Source organism: Castor canadensis, chromosome 7 (genome assembly GCF_047511655.1).
Source record: "Castor canadensis chromosome 7, mCasCan1.hap1v2, whole genome shotgun sequence".
NCBI classification, from domain to species: domain Eukaryota; kingdom Metazoa; phylum Chordata; class Mammalia; order Rodentia; family Castoridae; genus Castor; species Castor canadensis.
Window position 1 is genome coordinate 129,506,699 of NC_133392.1, and position 25,271 is coordinate 129,531,969.

The following is a 25,271-nucleotide window of genomic DNA, read 5'->3' on the forward strand; positions in this document are numbered from 1 at the left end:
CTCAGCAACCTCCCCAAGCCCAAGCCAGCTGCAAAGATTATGGTGACAGGAAAGATAAAGGCAAGGAAACAAGAGCTGTCCCCAGTTCATTCAGCCAGTTGAGTGGTAACACAGGGTAACTTAAAGATGAAAACAGACAAGGATGAGTGGAGGATCCAGGAGAGAACTAAATGTTACAGAGAGAGATACACAAAGAGCTATGGGAGTCCCATGGTGGGAAAAGCTTCACAGAGGAAGTGACATCTGAGTTAGTTTTAAAAGTGATTGTGAGGAGGGGCAGGCCAGTCAGTACATGTTTGTGGACAGTGCACCAAGCTGAGCATTGACCTTGTCTAGGCCTCTACTAAGGGGAGTAGGATGTCACAGCAGTTCTGTGAGCAGAGACTGCAATACTTGATGCCATGCTTATGAAGGTAAAGTAGTGGTTATTAAGGCCAGGATTGGGGAGGCATTCCCATTTGGGGCCTAGCGTACCCAGTTCATAGGTGTAATACACTGGTTTACACCTGGGAGCTAGGTACCGGGAGATATCCATTGCTCTGACAGCTCTGTCAAACGGTCAGAGCTTTTTTTTTTTTTTACTAAATTACAAGTTATCGGTTGCATCCTGTGTGGCTGCCAATAGTCACCTTCCTGATATGTGGCAGCATTCCTGTATCAACAAATGCCAATCAACTGGGAATGTATGCACAGTCTACACAAGTCCTGACAGCTCCTGGCTAGGTCAGGATATATTAATGAAAGGTGTCTAAGAGGCAAGGCAGGTAGGGTGGAAAGACAGAACAGCAACAGTAATTTCCTTCTGAGCACTGACTGCAGGCCAGGCACCAGGCCATACTTCACAGATGAGATCTCGCATAATCCCTACAACTGCCTATGAGGTAGGGACTGCTATTCCCATTTTGCAGATGAGGAGGCTGAAGTTCAGCTTGACTAAGGAATCTACCCAACATCATGCACCTAGTTAAGTGGCAAAGCTGGAATTCAAATTCCAAAGCCTATTCTCTTTTCACTTGCATGAAAGAAAGAGAAGCTCCCAGCTGCATTCAGTCTTTGTTAAGACAGCATAAGACACTATAAGCCTGTTGGGGGCATTGCATGACTATAAATAATAAATAATCACAAAGATCAGTAACCTCATGGTGAGGTCAGGGGCAAAGACATCCTTCCTCACTTCCCCTGATCTGCAGTGCTAAGAGATGACAGTTTGAGCATGGCCAGATCACTTCTGTCTAACTACAAAGTTATCTGCTTCCTAAAACCCAAGCACACCCTTAGAAAAGGTCTGATATGTAACTAGTAAGTAGCCAATTCATGTGTGGGGAAAAAAAATGAGCATCCTCTACCTGGAGGGAACAGGGTAGCCCAGGTCCCTAGACTATCCTTTCTGTATTCAGCTCCCAACCTCTGCCCTGGAAGGAGCTTGTGGATGGACAAGGAAGAGAACTGTTGCCCACAGAGGTTGGCCCTGGGATGCAGATGTGTGGCAAATTCTCCTCTGTGGAGTCCCTGAGTGAGGACTGGAACAGAGACAGATGAAGCCAGGCTCACCCTTTCATCCTGAACCTGCACCCTGGACCTGTGCAGCTGGGTTTGTGTTGAAAGCTCTGCTCAGTCAGCCCATAGCCCCTGAACTCTGTATTTTCCCCCGAAATCATCTGAGTGGCTGCAAAGGAAGGCATCTATATGAGGGTCAGTGACTTTGTTGGAGCCCACAGGAAACAAAGCTGGGGCAGAAGCCCAATCTCCTTCACCACTGGGACACAATTTGATGCACTCTGCCCTGCTGCCTCTTGCCTGTACTTTTCTTCATTCTACCCCGGGAAGACTGATGACAAGCAAAACTGGCTCCACCAAACTACTGACCATGTTAAGTACAGATCAATGTTTTAAAAATATTTTTATTATCATATCATTGTTGTACTGGGGGTTCAATGTGACATTTACAAAAGTGCCTACAATATATTTACCCTCTCCATCATTCTCCTTTATTCCCTCTTACTGCTTTTGAATGGGGATTCTTTCCTTCAGAGGAACCCCATGTGCTCATGGGACCTACTCTAACTAGTGGCCATTCTCACTGCCTCCACCCTCAGGGGGTAGGGAAGGAGTGGAGAGAAGCCCACTGCGGGAAGGGACTTGGAATATTAGGGGCACCTGTGCATGCAACAGCCTCTGGGCTACAAGAGACAGATATAGGAGTATGGCAGTGGGATGGAGAGTCAAAAGCACTCTAAGGGCAAACGTAAAACTGAGCTTAATCCTGAGCTTAGTCTAGAGCTTAATCGCTCTTGATGGTTTTGATGCTGTCCATGAGAATGGACAGGAGTAATGAGGAATGAGGTAGAGAAAGACTTTACTTGGCCAGAAATTCAATGATCCACAGTCACCTTGGACTCAAGGGAGCAGGGTCAGTAGAGACAGCAGGCACCAAATCAGCCCTAATTAGACACCATGGAGTTGGCTTCTAAGCCCATATCCCAAGCATGTGCCCTGCCCCATTTGGTGGTCTTGCCCCATTTGGGTGTCTGCTTTGGAGCTGACTCTGGGCCCAGACACTCTATCTGGAGGGCTGAGCAGCAGAGTAAAAGCACAGCAGCATCTGTACTTAGCAGCATCTGTACATAGTTTTCCAGCTATGTTCTCAAGTTGTCCTGATGCAGGAAACTCCATTTAAGTTCTTGGAACCTTGGGCAAAGGTAGGTCCCAACACAAGAGCACAAAGATGCCACAGCCAGCTGTTAACAAGCATGTTTTCGTGATAGTGCCATGTGTTTTTCTCCCACCAGGGCCTCCCCTGTGGCTATCTCATTTGCCTGAGTCTGGACTCTGCAAAGTGGCACAGAGAGCCTCTATGATGGGGATGGGCTTAGACTGGTGTCTTGCCTCCAGAAGGGAGAAGTAAGGGCTCAGCGGCTTCTTTCTAGCTCTCACTATTTATTCAGGGAGGCCAGCCACACAGTGACCTTGTCTCTAGGTACAGACAGAGCAGGGAAAGCAAGATGATGTCTAGAAGGTGTCAGAATTCTGTTCTCTGCAGAGCTGCTGCCTCATCCCTAGGACTCGTGCAGGCAGGGCTAAGACTTGGGCCCTCCCTCTTGCTGAGGAGCCTCACACAGCTTGGGAGAAGGGCCAGGATCACGTTCTATGCTTTCACCAGGTTTTGCTCTTCACAAGCAGAAGAGCTCCCCACGTGGAGATCTTGTATCTCAACCAACAAAAGCAAAGCTGCTAATCTGACAAGATCAATCTTTAAATACCACAGGAATGCAGCTTGCCTGCCTGCTCTCAGCAGGGACTGCACTGCTAAGCACCTCTAGTATTCTTGCTCTCCAGTCAAGGGAGCCTTGAGCTTGGTCTGTTAGGGAAGAAGCTTGCCCCTACCAGTGTGTCTGCTCTTCCTTCTGAAGCCCTGTCTTTCCTGACATAGCTCAGGCATTAGCCAATCTCTCATCACTCCTGTTGTCAAGGGCCTCCTCTGTCCTTGCTGCTCCAGGGCGTATATGCTTGGAAAAGTGCTTTTCTCCATGCACTTAACCCTGGGGTGAATGGTATAGTTGGGGAAAGGGAGGCTATGAGAGGTTAAGCCCACCAGCTCCAACCACTTCTGAAGCCTGTACTCTTTTCACCATGGCCCAGCACTTCTTAGCCATCTGTGAAGAGGATGGTTGTTTTTTTTACATTTCAATTCTGTCACAGAAGGATATATGATTTAATTAAAGGATATAAATATAATTAAAAGGAATCAGCACCTGCTTAGCAAGCATGAGACTGAGTTCAAGGCCCCAGTGACACCAAAAAAAAATCACTTAGAGAAATTAAATACACATGTAAAATATAAGTCCATTTTTAAATGCTTAGATTTAAAACTTCAACATATACTTGCTACAAATGTATCCAAAACTATTTTTTTTTTTGGTTCCTTAAAAACCAGTTCATATCACTTTTAATTCCATGACACACAACAAGCCCCAAACAGACTGATATGCTGTCTGGGGCATTCTGCTAGGCTAGAGGAGGGTAAGACAGAACTCCTTAGTTCCTGACCTGGGGAAAAGATACACTTGAACTCATCAGGAACTGTTAAAAGGCTGAAGCTTAGCACTTCTGCAGCACATAAATTCATAACCAGGGAAAGGTCGCAGTGGGTCTACAACATTCACCTGTGCAAAGCAGTGTGGGTCCCTAGGCCTCTGAGGAAGGAGATTTCGCCAAAGAAAATACAACTTCTTGTTGGCTGGAAGGAGGAAAGAGATGGGTATGTAGGTACAGGGTACTGGTTTCTTGAATGCTGAAGGAGGCAGAAGGGGTAAAGTAATACAACATGTAAAGTTAGCTTCAAAACAGAAAATGAATTGGTTCTCAGAGGAGGTTAGAACACCTCCTCTGATTAAGGAACACATGGCAGAGAAATCAACAGGACAGACAGCAATTCTTTCAGCATCAAACCAGAATCCAGGTCAAGGACAGGCATTTAGTCCGTCAGCCCCTGCAGGCTGGCCTTGCACACTCAGCAGAGCTTGAGTTACTGAGCATTCCTGCTCTTCCCAGAAGAAAGTCCCAGCACTCAAGGATTTCCAAGCAGGGAAGAACTGACCAAAAACACTGAACACACTCTCTAGTCAAAAACAGTCTGCATTCCCCTATTGGTGCACCGTTCAGAGCTGTAAGTCAGGACATACAGTAGGGTTGGTAAGTTTGATCCTGGCTCAGTGCTACTATAACTTGGTAGGTGAGAGCTTTCTTATCTATAAAATAGACACAACAGCACTTATTCCAGAGGGTTGTTGTAAAGGCTAACTGAGGTCATGAATCTACAGTGGTCAGCATGGTGGCTGGCAAATAAAGGTGCTCTAACAACTGTGTGCACGGGTTGTCTGTGTTTGCAGTAGGATGTACATCTCTAAGAGAGGTTTTAGGCATCTTACACATGCTGATGATCTAGCACCTACAAAAATGTGTGGCACTTTGTTGAATAAATAAAAAGATAGCTATTATGAGGAAGACAGCATAGCAGGTAAGGTCAATGTGGCAATTTCTTTAGGGAACAGGAGAAACCTGAGTGTGATTAATTGGTGATATGAAGGACTGGTAAAGAAAATGAAAATCAAGGTTCCTATGGAGTGGGAGAGGTTGGAGGACTGGGGAGCAGAAGGGACTGACTTCAGAGAAGAGATATTATAGGGTCTTATGTAGTTGTTGGGATTCAATTGCTGCTTGGATATTCAGTTGAAGGGGGAAAGAGAAAGACTAGTTCCCAGATTTTTAGTTCAGACAGCATTGGATAGTAGTGCCATTTACTGAAATAGGCAATGTGGGCTGATTTATTGGAAAGTTGAGGGACAAGGAGCTTGAGATGCTTTTCTTATTTTTTTTAGACAAGGGTCTTCCTATCCAAGCTGGCCTGGAACTCATGACCCTTCTGCCTCAGGCTCCCGGATGCTGGGATTTCAAGCACGCTCCACCACATCTGGCAGAGTTTGAGATGCTTTTGAGTGGAGCTCAAAAGTGGAGCTGTCCAGCAGGAAGCTGGGTCTTTAGGTTAGAAACTGGTAGAGAAACAGACTTGACAGTCTTCAGATCATGTGTGTTAGCTGAAGTGGTGGAGGGAGAAGTAAGAGGGCTGTTTTGAACTCTGGCAAATATCAATATTGAAGGATGGGCACAGAGGAGGTTATTTGCAGTGGAGAATGAGAAGGAACCATTGGAGAGGTCAGAAGGGAACTGGAAGGGAGGGTGGACAAAGAATTAATGAGAAGAACGCTTCCAAGTGGAGGAAGAGCCATCATAAAAAGGGCAGGTCTGTCTACCAGTAGCATTTGTAAGTGATTTTTATTGCTCTGGACAAGGGCATTTTGAGGGGGGGAAGGAAGAAATAGTAGAAGAGGCTGGCTGCACTACACAGATGCAGAGCTGGAGGGACATGAAGAAATGGAGAAGGCAACTGTGGTGTGTCCTTATCACACTCATGGCAGGGGAGGTAGCTGTGCCCATCTTGCTCCCAGTCTGGAAGGACAGTGATTCTGCAGAAGTAGAGAAGTGAGTGGTGCTCTTTAATTCATGGTATGGAACAAAACTTAACTTAGGAGGTCTCTCAATCTTACCACGCCTCTCTCAAGTTGTACTGATAAAAATCCTAGGATCCTCTCTGGAAGGGCAGAGAGGGAAGGGCTTTAGAATGTGGAGATACTGGATACCCAGCTACCCTGGCCAGGAGCCCATAGCTTTCCAAGTCCTCAGGGAAGTGCAACAGATCTCCTATACCTTCTCACAAAAGTGTCCTAAAACAGGCAGCTTGGGACTATGTCAACACTTCAAACTTTCTGCCTCAGAGTTCTGCAAGTTCTCAAATGCCATCCTTCCACAAAGCAGCCAGCTCGGATCATGGCAATGATTCCTTAGCAGTATGAGAATCACAAATATATGCCACACACCCTGCTATTCCTAAAGCAAAGTGTGTCTTAAGTATAGTTTTCTTCTGCAGAGTTGGATAAGGGGACAGTATCTACACTAACACCTTATTTGCTACCACCAGGCATTTGGTTGATCTCTTTATTTTGGCTATTAGTCACATGTCCATAAAACAGCAGCTGTGAGAGGAGGTAGAATGCAGTAGTTAGACATGTATGCTCTGTGGTCAGAGAACTTGGGTTCATAACTCAGTTTCATCCCTTCCAATCTGTGTGACCTCAGGCAAATTGCTTGACTTCTTTGTACGTCCATTTCTTCATACCTATTTCATACCCATCTCATATGATTTCAAGAGGATTAAAACAGAAGAGACAGGAAAAAAAAGTCTTAGTTCAGAGCCTGATACAAGTAAGTGCTCAACAGATGATGTTAGTTACAGTTGGTGGCAGCTGCTATTACTATGCGCCATGGCTATGGCATGGATTAAGGCTCTGCTTTCTGGTAAAACTGTTGTTCATGGGCTTTGCCTGGGGATGCCACCCAAAAATGAGCGGTCGCATTGATCACCATCTAAAAGACATGATCCTGAATCATGTCTTTTATCAATGTGAAAAAACTAATCAAATATATGAAGCAAAGTATTGCTAGGAAAATGGAGTGTGTCAGTTTGGGTTTTGAATGACTTATATTCAAATAAATTATATTTTTTCTTTCAAAAAACATTTAAAGTGATCTACTCTAAAGTGATCTACTCTGGGATATATAGTTCCCCAGTAAGTTTTTCCTAAAACAAAAAACAAAAAAACCTTACCTAATTATAATGAATTACTGATAAAACAGAATTTACTTGGTAATTTATTTATTTTTTGCTGGAGTGATCTAACATTTATAACCCCAAGACATATGTCATTTCATTTTCTTGACTAATGAGTTCTGTAAGGCTCAGGCTTTTCCAAGACCATATAGTCTGTTAAAGGAGAAAACTTTAAGAACTTTTTTTTTAAATCAAAATTCATCTTCTTCCAATGAAGTACATGTTGGAATATGTCATATTAATCCTTTTTCTTCAGTAACTCTAAAAGAGTTACTTAAAGACCACTAAAGCCTTTCTTATACCCTCAGAGGACAGAAATTAATAGCCATTCAAAAAACAAATATGAAGTATCTGCTATGTGCTAAAGGCTCTGTTAGGTGCTGGCAGTTATGAACAAGACTCTATGCTAAGTTCATAGTCTTCTGTTTTTGGCTGTACTGGGATTTGAACTCAGGACTTCATGCTTGCTAGGAAGACACTAACACTTGAGCCACTCTGCCAGCCAATTCATAGCCTTCTGTAGAAGAAGAAATACCAGTTAATAATTACAAGTTCAATAAAAGAGACATGTGTGAGGCACTGCAGTGGTTCAGGTTGAGGAAAGAGTAACTGGGTATATACTCAGTGGTGGAGGAAAGGTGACACTTCACATGCCGTGAGATCAAACAGATAAAAAGCCTTAATCTAAAGTTTGGGGCACAGAAGGTGACCAATAAGTCTGAGCTTATCTGGACCTGCTGCCACTCCCTCTCTCCCTAAAGAAAGCTGCACCTAGGCATACAATTTTCATGGGAGGGAAGAAGGATTTGCCAGCAAACAACACAAAGGTATGAGGAGGAACAGGCTGGCTTTTCAGAGCTGCAGGACAGGTTGGCATACAGCATCCATTCGTTATACTGCCTGCTCCCCAGTCTGTGCCCAGGTGTGGGGAGTCAGTGCTGGGTGGGCTTAGGGAGGAGGGACGCTTAGGAAGAAAATGCACACTTCATGCACAACTTGGTTAATAAAAATGAACTCCCTGTATAGCTATCCTTATCTCAACTAGCAAAAACCCTTGGTCCTTCCTATTATTGCTTATACTCTCTCTTCAACAAAATTAGAGATAAGGGCAAAATAGTTTCTGCCGGGTAGCGAGGGGGTTGGAGGGAGAGGGAGGGACGGGGGGGGGGTGTAAGGGAGGGGATGAGGGAAGGGGGTAGAAATGACCCAAACATTGTATGCACATATGAATAAAATAAAAATTTAAAACAAAAACAAAAAAAATGAACAATGAAGATTTAATGGGGTTTTTTTTGGGTGGGGGGGTCATGTCAAAACACACACATCAAAACTGTTGCATTGAGACTTTTTCTGTTAAAATATTGATGCTACAGGAATCAAAAACTTGAATTTATTTTGTGTTTTTTTTGTTAAAATACCAAGAAATACTAGTTACCCACATGGGAAAACAAAAAAACCTAAATTCCAAACCTTACTCTTGCCACCAACCCCCCCCAACCAAATTGATGGATTAACAATTTATATATATATAAACAATAAAGCTGTAAAGATAGTTGGGTGCCAGTTCAAACCCCAGTACTACCAAAAGAAAAAAAAAAAACCAAATAAACCACAAAGCCAATTTAAAAAAGCTGGAATAATTAAACTGGGCGCCAGTGGCTCATGCCTGTAATCCTAGCTACTATGGAGGCAGAGATTAGGATTGTGTTTTGAAGCCAGCCAGGCAAATAGTTTGCAAGACCCTGTCTCGAAAATACCTAACACAAAAAGGGCTGGTAGAGTGGTTCAAGGTGTAGGCTTGAGTTCAAGTTTTATTATGTAAAGATACATAATAAAACTATAGGGAAGAAAATAAGAGGAAGGCACTATCATAAGCAACAATGTGTGTAGGTAAATTAAAAAACTGTTATGGAGGACAACTTGCCAATAACTGTCAAGATTAAAAATGCCTATAGCTTTTAGCCTAGAAATATCACTTTATTCTATATAGTTTTGTATGTGTGGGAAATGATGTACATAAGTTTATTCACTGAAGTAATATTTCTATTACTGAAGTTTGGAAATTGTCTAACTGTCCATGAAAAGGGAACTGATTAACTATACATCGTACAGTACACCTATACGATGAAATTCTATGAAAAAAATATGTGGGAACTTCTGTTCCCAGCCACTATGGAATTACAGGGACAGCTTTTACCTTCCTATCTTAAAAAACAACAACAAAAAAAAATCAAAATATAATAAACAATGGCTTTTAAACTCTGGATAACAGGTGGCACAGAACTATCTCCTGAGAAAAGGGAAACAAATGAAGTTATTCCCGTAATTGCCTAGCTTACTGCCTGGTGCAGTATAGGGATGGGGGAATCTAAATAAAGCTCAGTGGCCTTTCTGAGTTGAGGAAACAGAACAAAGTTTAGGAAGGTCAAAGACTTCATGGAAAAGAATACTGTAGAAGAGAGAGCAACAGAAAAAGTTCTGTAGGTCTGCAAAGGCTCTCTCTTTGGCCAAGTACTGATTGGTACATATATAAGAGGAAACTTGGAGCCTAAGGAAACAAAAACCAGGAAGCAGTAGACCAAACCATTCCTGATGTTCACACAGGACTAGGAATTGTTTGTATTCACACAAACAAAAGTGGAAATTAATTAGCCAGAGTGAAATTACCTCATAACACAGAAGGCATTTGGTATATTTTCAGAATACTGTATTAGGAATGGGGATAAAATAGCCCTAGACAAAAGGCTGATAAAGATCTGCCCTAATAATGTTAAAAGGAAGCCTCAAAGGGATACAACTGGTTCCAAGTAACTTAACTACATTCCCAACCAAAATCTAGCACTATTTAAAGGAACACAAAAATCTAGTACAGAAAAACAGCAAAAGTTGCATGTCTGGAATTCAATAAAAATTACCAGGCATACAAAGAATCAGAAAAATGGGTGGTGGTAGTAGTGATGGGGAATCAATCAGTAGAAACCATCCTAGAAATGACAGATGATGGAATTAGCAGATAAGGATGTTAAAACAACTATTATAAATGTTTCATATGCTCAAAAATGCAGAAGAAAACATGAAGATAATAAAGAATAAAATGAAAGACATAAAAAGACTGGAATGGAACTTACAGAGATTAAAACACAGTATCTGAAATAAAAGTACACCTGATCATTGTTTCTACTTTTTAACAATTATGAATAATGCTGGTAAGAACTTGGGTGTAGAATAGATATTACAAAAGAAAAATCAGACAAAACAAATTATAAATCTAACCACCAAGGGGCAAAATAAAGCTCAAGCCAAATAAATATAAAGAAAACCAAAACAAGGTATATCATATTCAAATTGCTAAAACTCATGGTAAAGAGAAAGATTTCAAGAGCAGTTACAAGAAAATGGGAATACGACTATAAAAGAATGAAGACTGACAGAAGGCAATTTGTCAGAAATTATCTGTGCTTAAAAAAAATAGAGATACTGTTAAAGTACTGTGGAGTGGGAGGGAAGGAAACTGTAAACCTAGAATTATATATCTAACCTAAAACCAAAAACCAAAAGTAAATAAAGACTTCTTTGGACAAACCAAAGCAAAAGGACTTCATTTGTCACCAGATCTGCCCCACAATAAAATGTTAAAAGAGGTTCTTCAGGCAGAAGAAAAAGGATCCCAGATGAAAACATGTATCTACACAAAGGAAGAAAGATCAACAATAAAAAAAAGTTTGTGAATAAGCATAAAAGATTTCCCCTTGTTAAAAAAAACTTTAAAATATTTAAATTATAGTAAAATACATACAACATAAAATTTACCATGTTAGTTCTTTTTTGTATGTCAGTAGTATTAAGTACATTCACATTGTTGTACAACTAATATTCAGAACTCTTTTTCATTTTGCAAAACTGAAACTCTATAGTCCTTAAACAGTAACTCCCTATTCCTCCTCCTCCCAGCATATGGCAGCCACTATTCTACTTTCTGTCTCTATGAATTTGACTATTCTAAGCACCTCATATGAGTAGAATCATACAAAATCTGTCCATCTGTGACTGGGTTATTTCATTTAGAATAATGTCATCAAGGTTCACTCATGTAATTTGTCAGAATTTCCTTCCTTTTTCAGACTGAAAAATATTCCACTATAATATATACCACATTTTGCTAATGGACACTTGGGCTGTTTCTAACTTTTGGCAATTTATGAGAAATGCTGCTATGAACTTGGGTGTACAAATTATTTCTTTCACTTCCTTCTTTCAATTACTTTGGGTAGTTAACCAGTAGAAGAACTGTTGGATCATATGGTAATCCTACTATCAATCTTTTAAAGAAACTGTCATACTCTTTTCCATAGTGGCTATACCATTTTACTTTTCTCACCAACAGTACACAAAGGTTGTAATTTTTCTATGTTCTTACCAGCACTTGTAATTTTCTATTTTTGAATACTAGTCATTCTAATGGGTATCTCACTGTGGTTTTAATTTGCATTTCCCTAATTAGTGATGCTAAGCATCTTTTCAGATGTTTGTTGGTCATTTATATAATCTGTGTGCTTGTCACTCAGGAAATTATAAAGGTCTCAGAAGCTCTAGTTCTGGGATCATTTTAAATAATTGACTATATCAAACAGAAATAAATGAAACAAGGCTCTGTGGCGTGTGTGTGTTTTGTGGATACCTAGCTTCCATGGTATGACAACAGAATCTTGTTTCCTCAGGAGAACATGATGCATTGTGAGAGGCCAGGTTTCTGACTCCTGGGCCATGGACCAAGCTGTCCAGGCAGCTGAGAAAACAGGAGCACTTACCGGGGAAAGATGGCAGTCATCAGGGCTGAAGCATATCCAGGCTTGCAGGCTCCCTCTGAAAAGTTTGCGTACTTGGTGGCTAACTCAGCAGGCCTGTGGGGAGAGAAGGAAGGTCACAACTTGCCAGGTACTGAGCAGCCAGTGGGTTATTAATTTATGAAGAACTACAGGGGCTAAAGACTTGAATAAAAGCTTCATTCCCTACAACTGGTACTTCAGGCCCTTTCCATACTAAGGGTATAGGGGTGGAAAACTCACACATCCCTAAAGAAATAGATCCATAAACCAGGCCCCCATGGGAATCTATAAAAGGAACATATAGGCTTTAAACGGATTGAGGAAATCAGCACCTCCATCTAAGCTCCAAGACTGTACAGGTAGCACTTGGAGGGCTTCAGGATAGAGCTGCTTGAGTTGTGATATAGCTAGAGGCACTACCCTTTCCAACTTCTGGCATGTTTCATGTGTCCAGCCTCCTGTGCTTTTATTCTCTCCACTCCACTATGAGACACTCAGTGGAAACCATTCATAGTGGCCTGAATATATATGCAATAAATGTGTCTTACTGGGCTATTGATATGCCCCTGACTGACTGACAGTTGAGAATGTTCTGTTCTCTGCCTGGAATTATTACTTGTCCTTCTCCTCTTGGCTAATACCAGGTCTTCACCAATATACACAGATGCTAACTTTACTGGGAATAACTTCATGAGCTGCAGATTGAGCTAAGTGCCTCTCTGCTCTTATAGTCTCTCTCCCTGCCATCCATATCACATGGTCACCCCCATCTGCACTACCATCCTGTAGGGTAATTATTAGTAGTATGTCTCTCTTACTGTACTGCAAATCCCTGAGATCAGAGTCTGATTCCCCCCATCCCAAGCACCTTGTATAGGTGCAAACAGAGATGAGCATACACAAGACCCCCATAACTTTCTGAAAAACAGAACAACACTGACAGTCTTCCAGTACTCCAAATTACAGACAAGGCAATCTAAGGAAGCCATGAGCCAGAGACTGAATACTTTTCAGAAGATTGTGTTTCAGCCCTGGCTTTGCTGCTATGTGACTGTAACTATGCCACCCTTGGTTTCAATGTCCTTATGTGTTCAATGTGGGACTGGAGTCATTGCCCTCTATCACAATTCTGCCCTAAGCAGTTTAGAGAAGACTAGGACATCTTCATGAATGGGTCCAGTGACCACTGGGGCTAGAGGCCCTGCCTGCTGGGGCACCTGAGTGAGCCTGGATGGCTGCCAGTTCTGAGTCTCACCCTCCTCCACCCCCACCCTTGGGCCTACTGCCAACTCTCTGGTAGCCAGCTGCTTGGCTGGGCTGGGCTTAATGGCAAGCTGGTCTTCAATGCTGTACTCTGAAGGGAATGAGGGGGTTGCATTGGGAGTAGTACTGGTACTGAACAGCCAGAAAATGATGGTGCCACAGTCTGATGGGTATCATGTCTGATTCACCCCTGGGGTCTTAGTCTAGGACTTTACATAAGTAACTGCTTATTGAATACAGATAAATTAACCTGTACTAATCCATGGGTGTTTCTTTTAGAAATCTACATTTTTAAATGTTCCCTACCAAGTAAATCCAAAGCCTGAAATGCAAATGTAAATGCTGAATGACAAGCTGGGACTTTATTTGGTAGGCAAAAGAAAGTCAAAGGTTTTAACAGAAGAAAAACACTATTTTCTTATGTAAATAGCTGTATTTTGGAAATGAAATCTAAAAAGTGCAATTACTGAACTTACTGGAAGCTTTTGGACTAGACACTGACTAAAGCACTAGATTGTTTTCAGCAACTCCTCTCAACAATCCTGTGAGTGGGTGCTGTGCATTACTAATTTACACGGGAGACTCAGAAAGATGAAGAGCCATATCCAGGGTCACGCAGCTGGTAAGGATAAGCACTGCAATTGCACCCGCTTCGGTACAGGAGTTACTGCCATGAAACTACCAACAACGTGATCATAGAAGATGGCACTGAGCCCAGCACTAGCACTAGAGCAGTTGACATGACCAGAGATAGGTGGAGAAGAGGGTCAAGAAGGCTTCATCCTGCTCTTTGAAAGTATGTACACAAGTACTGTGGCATTTTGAGATCATTCATGCCATGTCTCCAAATCCACTACCCTCTGTATGCTCAACTTGTACTGGGAGTTCCTGTGGTCTTTTCTGAATTCCAAAAAGTTTCATAAAGAAGTTGGAGGATAGATGGCAGCTTCCCTTCTTAATACAGTGTTGCAGAAATAAATACACAACAGATGAACCTCTGGCCCCATCTCTCCTCTCCCCAGTACATACTCTCAGCCCTTCAAGTAGGTGCTTGAAGAAGGGCTGTGGCTCAGATCACCCACAATAGAGAAGACAGAGTGCTGGCCAGGTGGAGTATGAGCAAGCCAGAACTTAGCAGGGGAGGCAGGAGACTGCTCTTCCTGTGGCAGTACAAGGTAGTCATATAGCAGGGATAATAAGCACTAATCAACCATCATTTAGAAAGCAAGTCTGGGTACAGTGGGCCATGTCAATTAATACCAAATTAAAATGCCTTTGAAATGGCCTCCTGACTGTCCCAGTGAGAGAAGAATAGGGGGAGTGTTGGGGATTCTGAGTCATACAGCAAGCTGGGACCTCTGGGGCAGTCAGCGGTCAAAACCACCAAGATTAATGGTCACCAACTCCCTCAGGCCAGAATAGTTAGTTTCTCTAAGGCACTCACACTCCAAATGCCAGGAGGCCCTCACAGATGTCTGATCAAATCATTCAGCCCTTGTTCTTCTCCTTCTCTGCAGCTGGCCTTTCATTATGAGAGACTTAGCATTTCACCAGTAAGAGTGCCCATTGTGCTGTGAACGTGACTACTAAGCCCCTGGGGTGAACAGTGTAAACCACAAGCTCTACAGAGGAAATCCAGATGCCTAGACTGGAACCCAAAAGAAGGAACCCAATCTCCACTCCCCTGCTTTGCTCAGAAGAGCTCAGTTTGAGGAATCAGGCTAAGCAACGAGTTGTAAATGGAAAGAATATTGGATCTGGAATCAGAATCTTTCACAGAAGATACTGACAAGCTGTGTGACCTTGGGCAAGTGATGGAAATCTGATTCTCAGCTTCTTCTTGTGCAATTCGAACCATATACTTCCAAGGATGTGGTGAGGATATGGTGAGGAAGCACATTTAGAGGGGCTGGTTGTCCACTGAAGCAACACAGAGTGCTAAGGGAAAAACAAGGTGGCAGAGGCAGGCAGCTAGAACTGGAGACTCTGAGCACCTGGCTCAAGTCTGGATTCAATCACAAGGGAGAGTCACTGCCCTGACTGATAGTGAATTGAAAGGTCAACATTGGGGAGGTGAGGAGCATGAAAGAACAGTAAGTGAACAGAATAATAATCAGGACAGAGTATGATGTCCCATTTGTCGAGGTATAACAAATGTCCTTGAGAAGGTGAAAGTGTCTAATATACTTCCCTGATCTGCCCTAGCCAGTGATACCTACTCAGTTTAAGCATCACACCCTTTAGGAACTTTCCATGATGTTTCCTTTCCAAGTAGAACCAACCCATCTCACCTATGGATCCCAAGTGACCTACAGCAGACTTTCATCTTGGTTTGCTCACTTGTTCCTATACTCTCTCCCCCACCTCCTTCTCTTCCTTCATCAGTTATTAATAATGGAGCCATTCTGCTTAGATTTTTTGTGTGTGGGGGGGCAAGGGGTATGGTACTGGGGATTAAACTCAGGGCTTTACACTGGCCAGGTAGATGTTTTACCACTTGAGCCACTCTGCTAGCCCTTTTTTTTTTTTTTAAACGTTGGTTATTTTTGAGATAGGGTCTTGCCTTATGCCAGGGCTGGCCTAGACCTTGATCCTTCTTATTTGTGTTTCCCTCTGTAGAATGTACTCAGTCATTGGTTGAGATATGGTCTTGCAAACATTTTGCTCAGGCTGGCCTTGAACCAAAATCCTCCCAATCTGTCTCCTGAGTAGCTAGGATTACAGGCTTGAGCCACCAAGCCTGGTCTCTATTTAAGTTTCTTATCCTGGCTGTATCCCTTACCATCTGTGTGATTTGAGGCATATTTTTAACTGCTCTGTGTTTATTTCATAAAATCATTATTACTCAATACATACCAACTGTACCAGTCTTGTGATATGCCAGGCACTAACATGGGATTAGGGAATACAATAATGACTAAACTTAGTTATGGCTGAGCACGTGTTACACTGGTGAGCAATTGTCCATCTAAATATCCTTCTATCTTAATTTGGGAAGAGGAAGGGAACCAGGGGGAGGGAAAGGAGACAGGTGACAGGAGAGTAATAAGGGAGTGAATAGAAGTATGTTATATGTATGTATGAAAATGTCATTAAGAAACCTATTATTTTGAACAATTAATATATGCTAATAAAAGTAAAATAAATATTCTACATTAGATCACGTAAATTTAGATAGCACACATGGCAGAGAATATTAAGTACAAATAAAATGTTGGACAATACTCAATTGGTCACCTTAACCTGAAAGATTAATCAACAAGAAGTACGAGGGAGAGGGGGTGATGACTGGGAAAAGGGTGAAGAAACACTGAAGGTTATTCTTGAGGACTCTACAGATCAGTGGTAGACATCTTATAATCAACAGTCTAATTTCTAGAACCATCTTAGAAATGACTGACCAAAGATCAGCCCTGTACTGTGCCACCTCCCTCATTACATGTGCTAATTTGGTGACTGAGTTCAAAGTAATTGTTATGAGAAAAGAAGAATATATATGTAACACCCAGTGCACTGCCTGACAGATAATCAGAGTAGATAAGGAGTTAGGGGGCAATATCAAGAAATGACTGGAGGTATGGCTCAAATGGTAGAGCACCTGCTTTGCAAGCAGGAAGTCCTGAGTTCAAACCTCAGTCTATCAAAAAAAAAAAAAAAAAAAGAAGAAGAAAAAAAAAGTGAGTGGAAGGGCATTCTCAGTAGAGGACACTATATGTACAAAGACCCAGAGGAGACAGAGAGCCTGGCACATTTGGGAAACTGTCAATGCTTTCCGATGGAAGAAAGCTTGTGAGACCAGATCATGGTCTTGTTGCCAGGACAGGGGTCTGGACATTCTGCTGCAGGCAATGGGGAATCATTGAAGAATTTTTATGCAGAGCAATGACACACAGGAGTCCACAAGAGAAAGGAGGATGCCTGGCTTAAGGGGTAGTATTGAAAATGATGAGGAAAGAAACTTTACTATAAGAACTATTTTGGGAAGCAAAATAACAGAAAGTGGAGGAATTTAACCAACAATTATTGAGCATTACTGGGGTTTTGGTTTTTTTTACATTATAGTTAGTCCTCAAATAACTCTTTATGATATTATCACTTCTATTTTACGAACAAGAGAATAAAGAAACTCAACTGGTAAGCAGCAAGAGGAGGATATTATGAATACAAGGCTTTCTTGATTTCAAAGTTCTTGGTTGTTGCTGATTTACATTATTTTATTTATTTATTTTGGTGCTGGAGATTGAACTTGGCCGTCATATATGATAAGTACATGCTTTACCACTGAACTACACCCACAGCCTGATTTTAAAAAACAAAAATATTTTATTTTTTAGACTAGTTTTACATTTGCAGAAAAGCTGAGCAGACAATATGCTGTTCCTCTATATCTCCTGCCCCTCCCCTCTAGTTTCTCTATTAGTATTTTACATTAGTGTAGTTATAATGAATTAATTTGTTATAATTAACCAACCCCTACTAATACATTATTATTAACTATATGATACAGTTTACATCAGAGTTCACTTTTTGTGCTACAAGGCTCTATGGATTCTGACAATACACAGTATACCTGTTCTTTCTTTTCTACTTTTCCCTGGCACCTGGCAATCACTGATTCATAGTTTGGCTTTTCCCAGAATGTCAGAGTTGGAATAATATAGTATGTATTAGACTTGCTTCATTTACCTACCTTTGCATTTAGGGCTCCTACTTGTCTTTTGTTTTGTTTTATTTGTGGTGGTACTGGAGACTGAACTCAGGGCCTTGCTAGGCAAGTGTTCTACAACTTGAGCCACACCCTCATTCCTACTCCATGTCTTTGTGAGGCTTGATGGCTCACTTCTTAGTGCTGAATAATATTTTACTGCTGGATGTACCACAGTTTGTTTATACAGCCACCTGACAGACATCTTGCTTTCTTCCAATTTTTGGCAGTTATGAATAAAGCTGCTATGGATAGTCATGTGCAGTTTTTGTGTGAATATAAGTTTTCAACTCAACTGGGTATATACCTTACAGGGTGACTGCCAGAACATTTGATCAAACCATGTTTAGCTTTAGAACAAAGATGTTGCCGGGTTGTAAGACATGTATACACAAAAGCAATGCTAGGAATATTTCTGTATAGCTATCCTTAACTCAACTAGCAAAAACGCTTTGTTTTTCTTATTATGCTTCTGTCTTCAACAAAATTAGAGATAAGGGCAGAACAGGTTCTGGCCTGGAAGTGAGGGGGGGAGGGGGATGGGGGCAGGAGGGAGAAATGACCCAAACAATGTATGCACATGAGACTAAACGAATAATTAAAAAAAAGATGCTGCCGAACTGTGTCAAAGCAGATGGAACATTCTGCATTCCCACAGGCAATAAATGAGACTTCTCAGTATTCCACCTCTTCTACCTCCTTGTCAATACTTTCAACACCTGAGATTATCAGGGTTTTTTTTTTGGCCCTACTAACAGGTGCATGATAGCGTATCATTATTATTTATTTATTTATTTATTTATTTATTTATTTATTTATTTGCTTCCACATTTGATTTTATTACTCTTCAAATTTAAATACAGTATTTTTTCCCTTTTTTTTCTTTTATTATTCATATGTGCATACAAGGCTTGGGTCATTTCTCCCCCCTGCCCCCACCCCCTCCCTTACCACCCACTCCGCCCCCTCCCGCTCCCCCCCTCAATACCCAGCAGAAACTATTTTGCCCTTATTTCTAATTTTGTTGAAGAGAGAGTATAAGCAATAATAGGAAGGAACAAGGGTTTTTGCTGGTTGAGATAAGGATAGCTATACAGGGCATTGACTCACATTGATTTCCTGTGCGTGGGTGTTACCTTCTAGGTTAATTCTTTTTGATCTAACCTTTTCTCTAGTACTTGTTCCCCTTTTCCTATTGGCCTCAGTTGCTTTTAAGGTACCTGCTTTAGTTTCTCTGCGTTAAGGACAACAAATGCTAGCTAGTTTTTTGGGTGTCTTACCTATCCTCACCCCTCCCTTGTGTGCTCTCGCTTTTATCATGTGCTCAAAGTCCAATCCCCTTGTTGTGTTTGCCCTTGATCTAATGTCCACATATGAGGGAGAACATACGATTTTTGGTCTTTTGGGCCAGGCTAACCTCACTCAGAATGATGTTCTCCAATTCCATCCATTTACCAGCAAATGATAACATTTCGTTCTTCTTCATGGCTGCATAAAATTCCATTGTATATAGATACCACATTTTTTTGATCCATTTGTCAGTAGTGGGGCATCTTGGCTGTTTCCATAACTTGGCTATTGTGAATAGTGCCGCAATAAACATGGGTGTGCAGGTGCCTCTGGAAAAACCTGTGTCACAGTCTTTTGGGTATATCCCCAAGAGTGGTATTGCTGGATCAAATTATTTTTTAAATTTGTACTTTCCTGATAACATATAATGTGAGCTCCTTTTCATATGCTTATTTACCACCTATATATATTTTTTTGGTAAGGTTTCTGTTTAGATCTTTTACCCATTTTAAGTGGGTTTTAGTGCTAAGTTTTAAGAGTTTATATGTATATTTTAGATACAAGTCCTTTCTCAGGTACGTGTTCTGAAAATGTTTTTCCAAGACTATGGCTGTTTTTCTTTCTTTTCATTCTCTTAGCAGTGCCATTCACAGGACACAAGTTTTACATTTTAATATAATCAATTTACCAATTTCTTTCTTTCCTGGATTGTGCCTTTTGTTTTGCATCTAAAAATGCATGCCATGAGGGAAGGAGAAATAAAGGATGATGATGGAGGGAGTGAATTCAAGTATGATATATTTGATATATTGTAAGAACTTTTGTAAATGTCACAATGTACCCCCAGCACAATAAAAAATATTAATTTCTTGAAAAGAAAACAAATGTATGCCAGCTCTAAGATCACCTAGATTTTCTACTATATTATCTTTCAGAAGGTTTATAGCTTTGTGCTTATATTTGGGTCTACTTAGGTTTCCTTTTAATTAATTTTTGAGAAACATATAAGGTAAAGGATTAATTTGTGCATATGGAATGTCCAATTTTATCTATCACCCCTAGCTGGAAAAAAATAAAAAAAACTATCCTTTTCCATTGAATTGCCTTTGCTCCTTTGTCAAAGGTCAACAGACTGTATTTGTATGGGTCTACTTCTGGGTTGTCCATCCAGTTCTGTTTACCTATTCTGTTGCCAATATCATGCTATCTTGATTACTGTAGCTTTACTGTAAGTGTGAAGTCAGGTAGTACCAATCTTGCAACTTTGTCCTTTATCAATATTGCTATCTATTTTTTCTATCTTGATTACTGTAGCTTTATTATAAGTGTGAAGTCAGGTAGTATCATTCTTGCAGCTTGCAACTTTGTCCTTTATCAATATTGCTATCTATTTTTTTTTTTTGTGGTACTGGGGTTTGAACTCAGGGCCTCAGGCTTGCTAGGCAGGTACTCTACTACTTGAGCCACTCCACCAGCCAATATTGCTATCTATTCTGGATCTTCTGCCTTTCCCTATAAACTTTAAGGAAAATTCATTGATACCCATGAAACAACTTGCTGGGATTCTACAACGCATCTATAGATCAAGTTAGGAAAAATTAACATCTTAATGATACTGAGTCTTTCCATAAGAACATGAAATATCTCAATTTATCTAGATTTCTTTCATTAGTATTCTGTAGTTTTCTTCATATATATATATATATATATATATATATATATATATATACATGTGTGCATATATGTATACACATACATCCTGTTTTATTCTGAAGGATTTTTTTTTTAGTGCTAATGTAAATGTAATTCCAACTGTTCATCATTACTGGTATATAGGAAAGTAATTGCTTTTGTATATTAAGCCTGTATACTGCAACCTTCTTAAAAACTCATTAGTTCCAGGAGTTTTTGTCAATCTTTGGGTTTTACCACAGAGACAATTATGCCACTTATGAACAGAGACAATTTTAATTCTTCCTTCCCAATCTTTTTTTGTCTTGTCTTATTGGACTCACTGAGACTTTCAATATGGTGTTGAATAGAAGTGGTGAGAAGTAACATCTTTCCTTTTTTTCTGATCTTGGGGCAAAGTATCTGGTTTTCACCATTAAGTGCAATGTTAGCTATAGGTATTTTATAGATGTTTAAAAATAAATTGAGGATATTCTGCTCTATTTATAGTTTACTGAGAGGTTTTTTTTTTAATCATGAAGGGGGTGATGGACTGTGTCAAATGCTTTATTTACATCTACTTAGATAGGATTATGTAATTTTTTCCTATTGATGCAATTGAATATATTAATTGATTTTCGAGTGTCGAGCTAGCCTTGCATACTTGTATTTAAACCCCAATTGACTGTGGTATGCAATTCTTTTTATGTAGTTGAAATAAAATTGCTAATATTTTGTTGAGGATTTCTGCCAATACATTCATGAAAGATATTGGTCTGTAGTTTTTCTTTTTTCTTTTTTTTGTGGTACTGGGGTTCCATTCTTACAATATCTTTATCTACTTTTGTGTTTTGGGTAATGTCAGCCTCATAGAATGAATTAGAAAGTGTTCCTTCTAATTCTCTTTTCTGGAAAAGAGGGCAGAGAACTGCTATTTTTTTCTCTTAAATTTTGATTTTACTCAACCAGTGATACCAGTTAGGACAGTTTTGTAAAGTTATTAATTATTGATTGAATTTCTTTTGTTGATACAGTTCTATTCAGATTATCTGTTTCTCCTTGTGTTAATTTTGGTAGTTTTTAATCTTTGAAGGAATTGGTCCATTTTGTCTAAGTTATCAAAGAACTTATGTAAGCATAGAGTATTGTCCTTTCATTATGTATGGATTAGTAGTGATGACTTCTGATATTAGTAATTTATACATTTTATATATATATATATATATATATATATATATATATATATATATAGAATTAGCTTGGCCAGAGGTTTATCAATCTTATCGATACTTTCGAAGCACCAGCTTTTGGTTCTGTTTTTTTTCCTACTGATTTTTTTCTCCATATCTTCTATTATGGCCTTCCATATACTCTTTCCTTTTTCCACTCTTGCCTCTCTCCAACCAATCTTCTTGATTACCACCTTCTTGTAATCAAGTTATCTTCCTAGGATCAAAGCTGATTTATGTGCAGGGTACACTAGCTACACAGGAGGTGGAGACAGGGAGAATCAACAGTTAGAGGCCAGCCCAGGCAAAAAGTTCAAAAGATCTCATTATCAACCAGCAAGATCTGGCATGGCGGTGCACATTTGTTATCCCAGTTATGTGGGCAAGTATAAATAAAAAGATCATGGTCCAGACTGGTCCCATTCATAAACATGAGACCCTATGTGAAAAACAGCTAAAGCAAAAAGGGTTGGAGATGTGGCTCAAGTAGTAGAGTGCCAGCCTGGAAAGCTCAAAGTCCTGAGTTTAACCACCCCCAAAACCAAAAAGGTCAAACTGATTATGTTAATTATCTGCTTAATAACCCTTTGAAGTATTTTTTACCCTTAAGATGAAGTCTTAATTTCTTCCTGTTATCTCTAAATCCTTGCATGATTTGACCTCTACTCACCCCTCCAGACTTACCATGTTCCATCCTCAGAATTCTTATAGCTTTGATAGCAAAGACATATTATTTCTCTATACTAATATTTATTTCATTTACAAATAAGGAGTAAGTATATAAATAAGTCAGGATCTTATGTGGGAAATTACAGTTGGCTGAGATTTTAAAAAACATAAAGAAAAGGTTGGTAAACAAAAATTAACATAAAATGGATTTCTGAAAATGTCTACTGATCTATAGCTTATGATAGTTCGAAAAAATTAAAGAAAAAAAGCCCACCCAAATATGCTTTTATTTCATAAAGATACTTAGAACAAAAGAAAACACCCACAATCCCACTATCCTGACATAACTGATATTCACATATAGTATAATACATAATACTAATCATAATATTCATAAATACTATTATTTATGATTATAGTGATAGGCTTGAAGACTCTCCTCCTATAGTTGTACTTCTGGCACATTAGCATAGTCTGGGGTGAACTGTTAAAACATAAAGGCATCTGAGCCTGAATCCTTATCACCTCAATAAGAATCTCTGAGTGGTCAAGTCCCAAATACAAATCATTGCATTTGGATATACCTTATATGAAGACACATTTATCCTTGGTGTCAATCACCTGGGGAAGTGGGAGTTCCTTAGTCAGGAAATGGAATCATCTTTCATTAAAGCAGCTGTTCTCAGTTTGACTGTGCATTAGACTTCCCTAGGGAGGTTTAAAATTCCCAATGCCCAGAGCTGGTGATATAGCTCAGGGGTAGAGCACTTGGTCCAGCATGCGTGAAGGCCTGGGTTTGATCCTTAGCACCACAAAAAAATAAAGAAAAAAAAATTTAATTAAAAAAAATCTCAGTGTCTAGGCTACACCCTCACCCAGTGACTTCAAATTTCTAAGGGGATGGGATGCAGTCATTGGTAATTTTTTAAGCTTCCCAAGTGATTCCAATATACAATCAAGGTCAAGAACCACTGTGCAGAGAGAGATGCAATGAGCTGCAGAGAAGGGATTTAGCTCTTTGGGTCCTGGTCACTGAGGAATCAACATGTCTGAGAGGAAGTCTTCAAACTGTGGACTATGAAACAGGACAGCAGTTATGAAACAAAGAACCAAGCCAAATCCTGTAATGCTGTGTTCTGTTTTAAGCTAAGAATGACCCTGGCTCACTTCAGCTACAGAAGAGACAGAATTCTGCATTTGGCTGCATGTTTTGACTCATATGTGAAATCTTAAAAGATCAAACTCATAGAAGTAGAGAGAGCAGTAGTTATCAGAGGCTGGAGAAGGTGGGGAAGGTAGGGAAGAGAGGGGATAGGGAGAAATTGATTAATGGGCTCAAAGTCACAGCCAAACAGGAGGAATAAGTTCGGGGGTTCTTATTTTAAAATTAGCATACATTAATTGTGCAAAGTAACATTTCTGTTTCCCCTTCCACATCCCTAATAGACACTTTCATGTCTTTTTTAATTTTCCCTAAATTCTACATAAGAGAAAACACATGATACTTGTCTTTATGAGACTGACTTATTCACTTAATATGATTTCCAGTTCCATTCATTCTCCTGAAAATGACAATTTCATTCTTCATTGTATGTATGTATATATGTATATATATATATGTATATATATATACACACACATATATACATATATGTATATATACACACACACACACATATATATATATATATTTTTTTTTCTTTATCCATTCATTCATTGGTGGGCACCTAGGCTGATTTCATAACTTTACCATTGTGAACAGTGCTGCAATAAACATGGGTGTGCAGTTATCTCTATAGTAAGCAAACTTTTATTATTTTAGGTATATATCCATAAGTGGTATAACTGGATCATATGGGTAATTCTGTTTTTAATTCTTTAAGGAATCGCCATACTGATTTCCATAATGGCTGTACTAATTTACATTCCCACCAACAGTGTATAAAGGTTTCTTTTTTCCCCATATCCTCAAAAGTATTTTTTTTTCCTTCTTGATGATAGCCATTGTGACTGGGGTGAGAAAGAAAGAATCTCAATGAATTGTTTTTTCTTCTTCTTGTGGTGTTAGGGTTGGAACTAACAGCCTTGGACATACTAAGCAAGTTCTGTGCCACTAAGGGAGCTATATCTCCAGCACCTGTTTTGTTGTTGTTCTTGATGTTATCGTTGTTTGTTTTTTTTTGTTTTTTTTTTAAGACTGGAGCTCACTATGTACCCAGTTTGGCCTCGAACTTATGATCCTTCCGCCCCAGCTTCCTGAGTACTGGGATTACAGGTGTATACCATCATGCCCAATTCAATGTGGTTTTGCTTTGTATTTCCTTGATAGACAAAGATGTTGAACATTCTTTTCATGTATTTATTGGCCATTTACACTTCAGTTATTTATTTAT

At 39.9% G+C, this 25,271-nt stretch overlaps 1 protein-coding gene and 1 long non-coding RNA gene across 6 annotated transcripts in view; one reads left to right on the forward strand and one right to left on the reverse strand.

Moving 5' to 3' along the window:
* St3gal3 (ST3 beta-galactoside alpha-2,3-sialyltransferase 3) overlaps positions 1-25,271 on the reverse strand; it is a 196,689-nt gene that overhangs the window by 58,416 nt on the left and 113,002 nt on the right. For all 4 annotated transcript variants that reach the window (XM_074080374.1, XM_020156382.2, XM_074080375.1 and 1 more), the window contains one exon: positions 12,034-12,126. In XM_074080374.1, coding sequence (XP_073936475.1) covers positions 12,034-12,126 — 93 coding nt within the window. The remainder of the gene's footprint in view (positions 1-12,033; positions 12,127-25,271) is intronic.
* Positions 1-25,271, forward strand: part of LOC109676930 (uncharacterized) — a 46,468-nt gene that overhangs the window by 19,871 nt on the left and 1,326 nt on the right. The window contains exon 3 of one of the 2 annotated variants that reach the window (XR_012449943.1): positions 1,398-1,950. The exons of the other annotated variant lie outside the window; for it this stretch is intronic. This is a non-coding gene — a long non-coding RNA (uncharacterized lncRNA). Of the gene's footprint in view, positions 1-1,397; positions 1,951-25,271 lie in introns of those variants that run through there. 2 annotated transcript variants of the gene reach the window in all.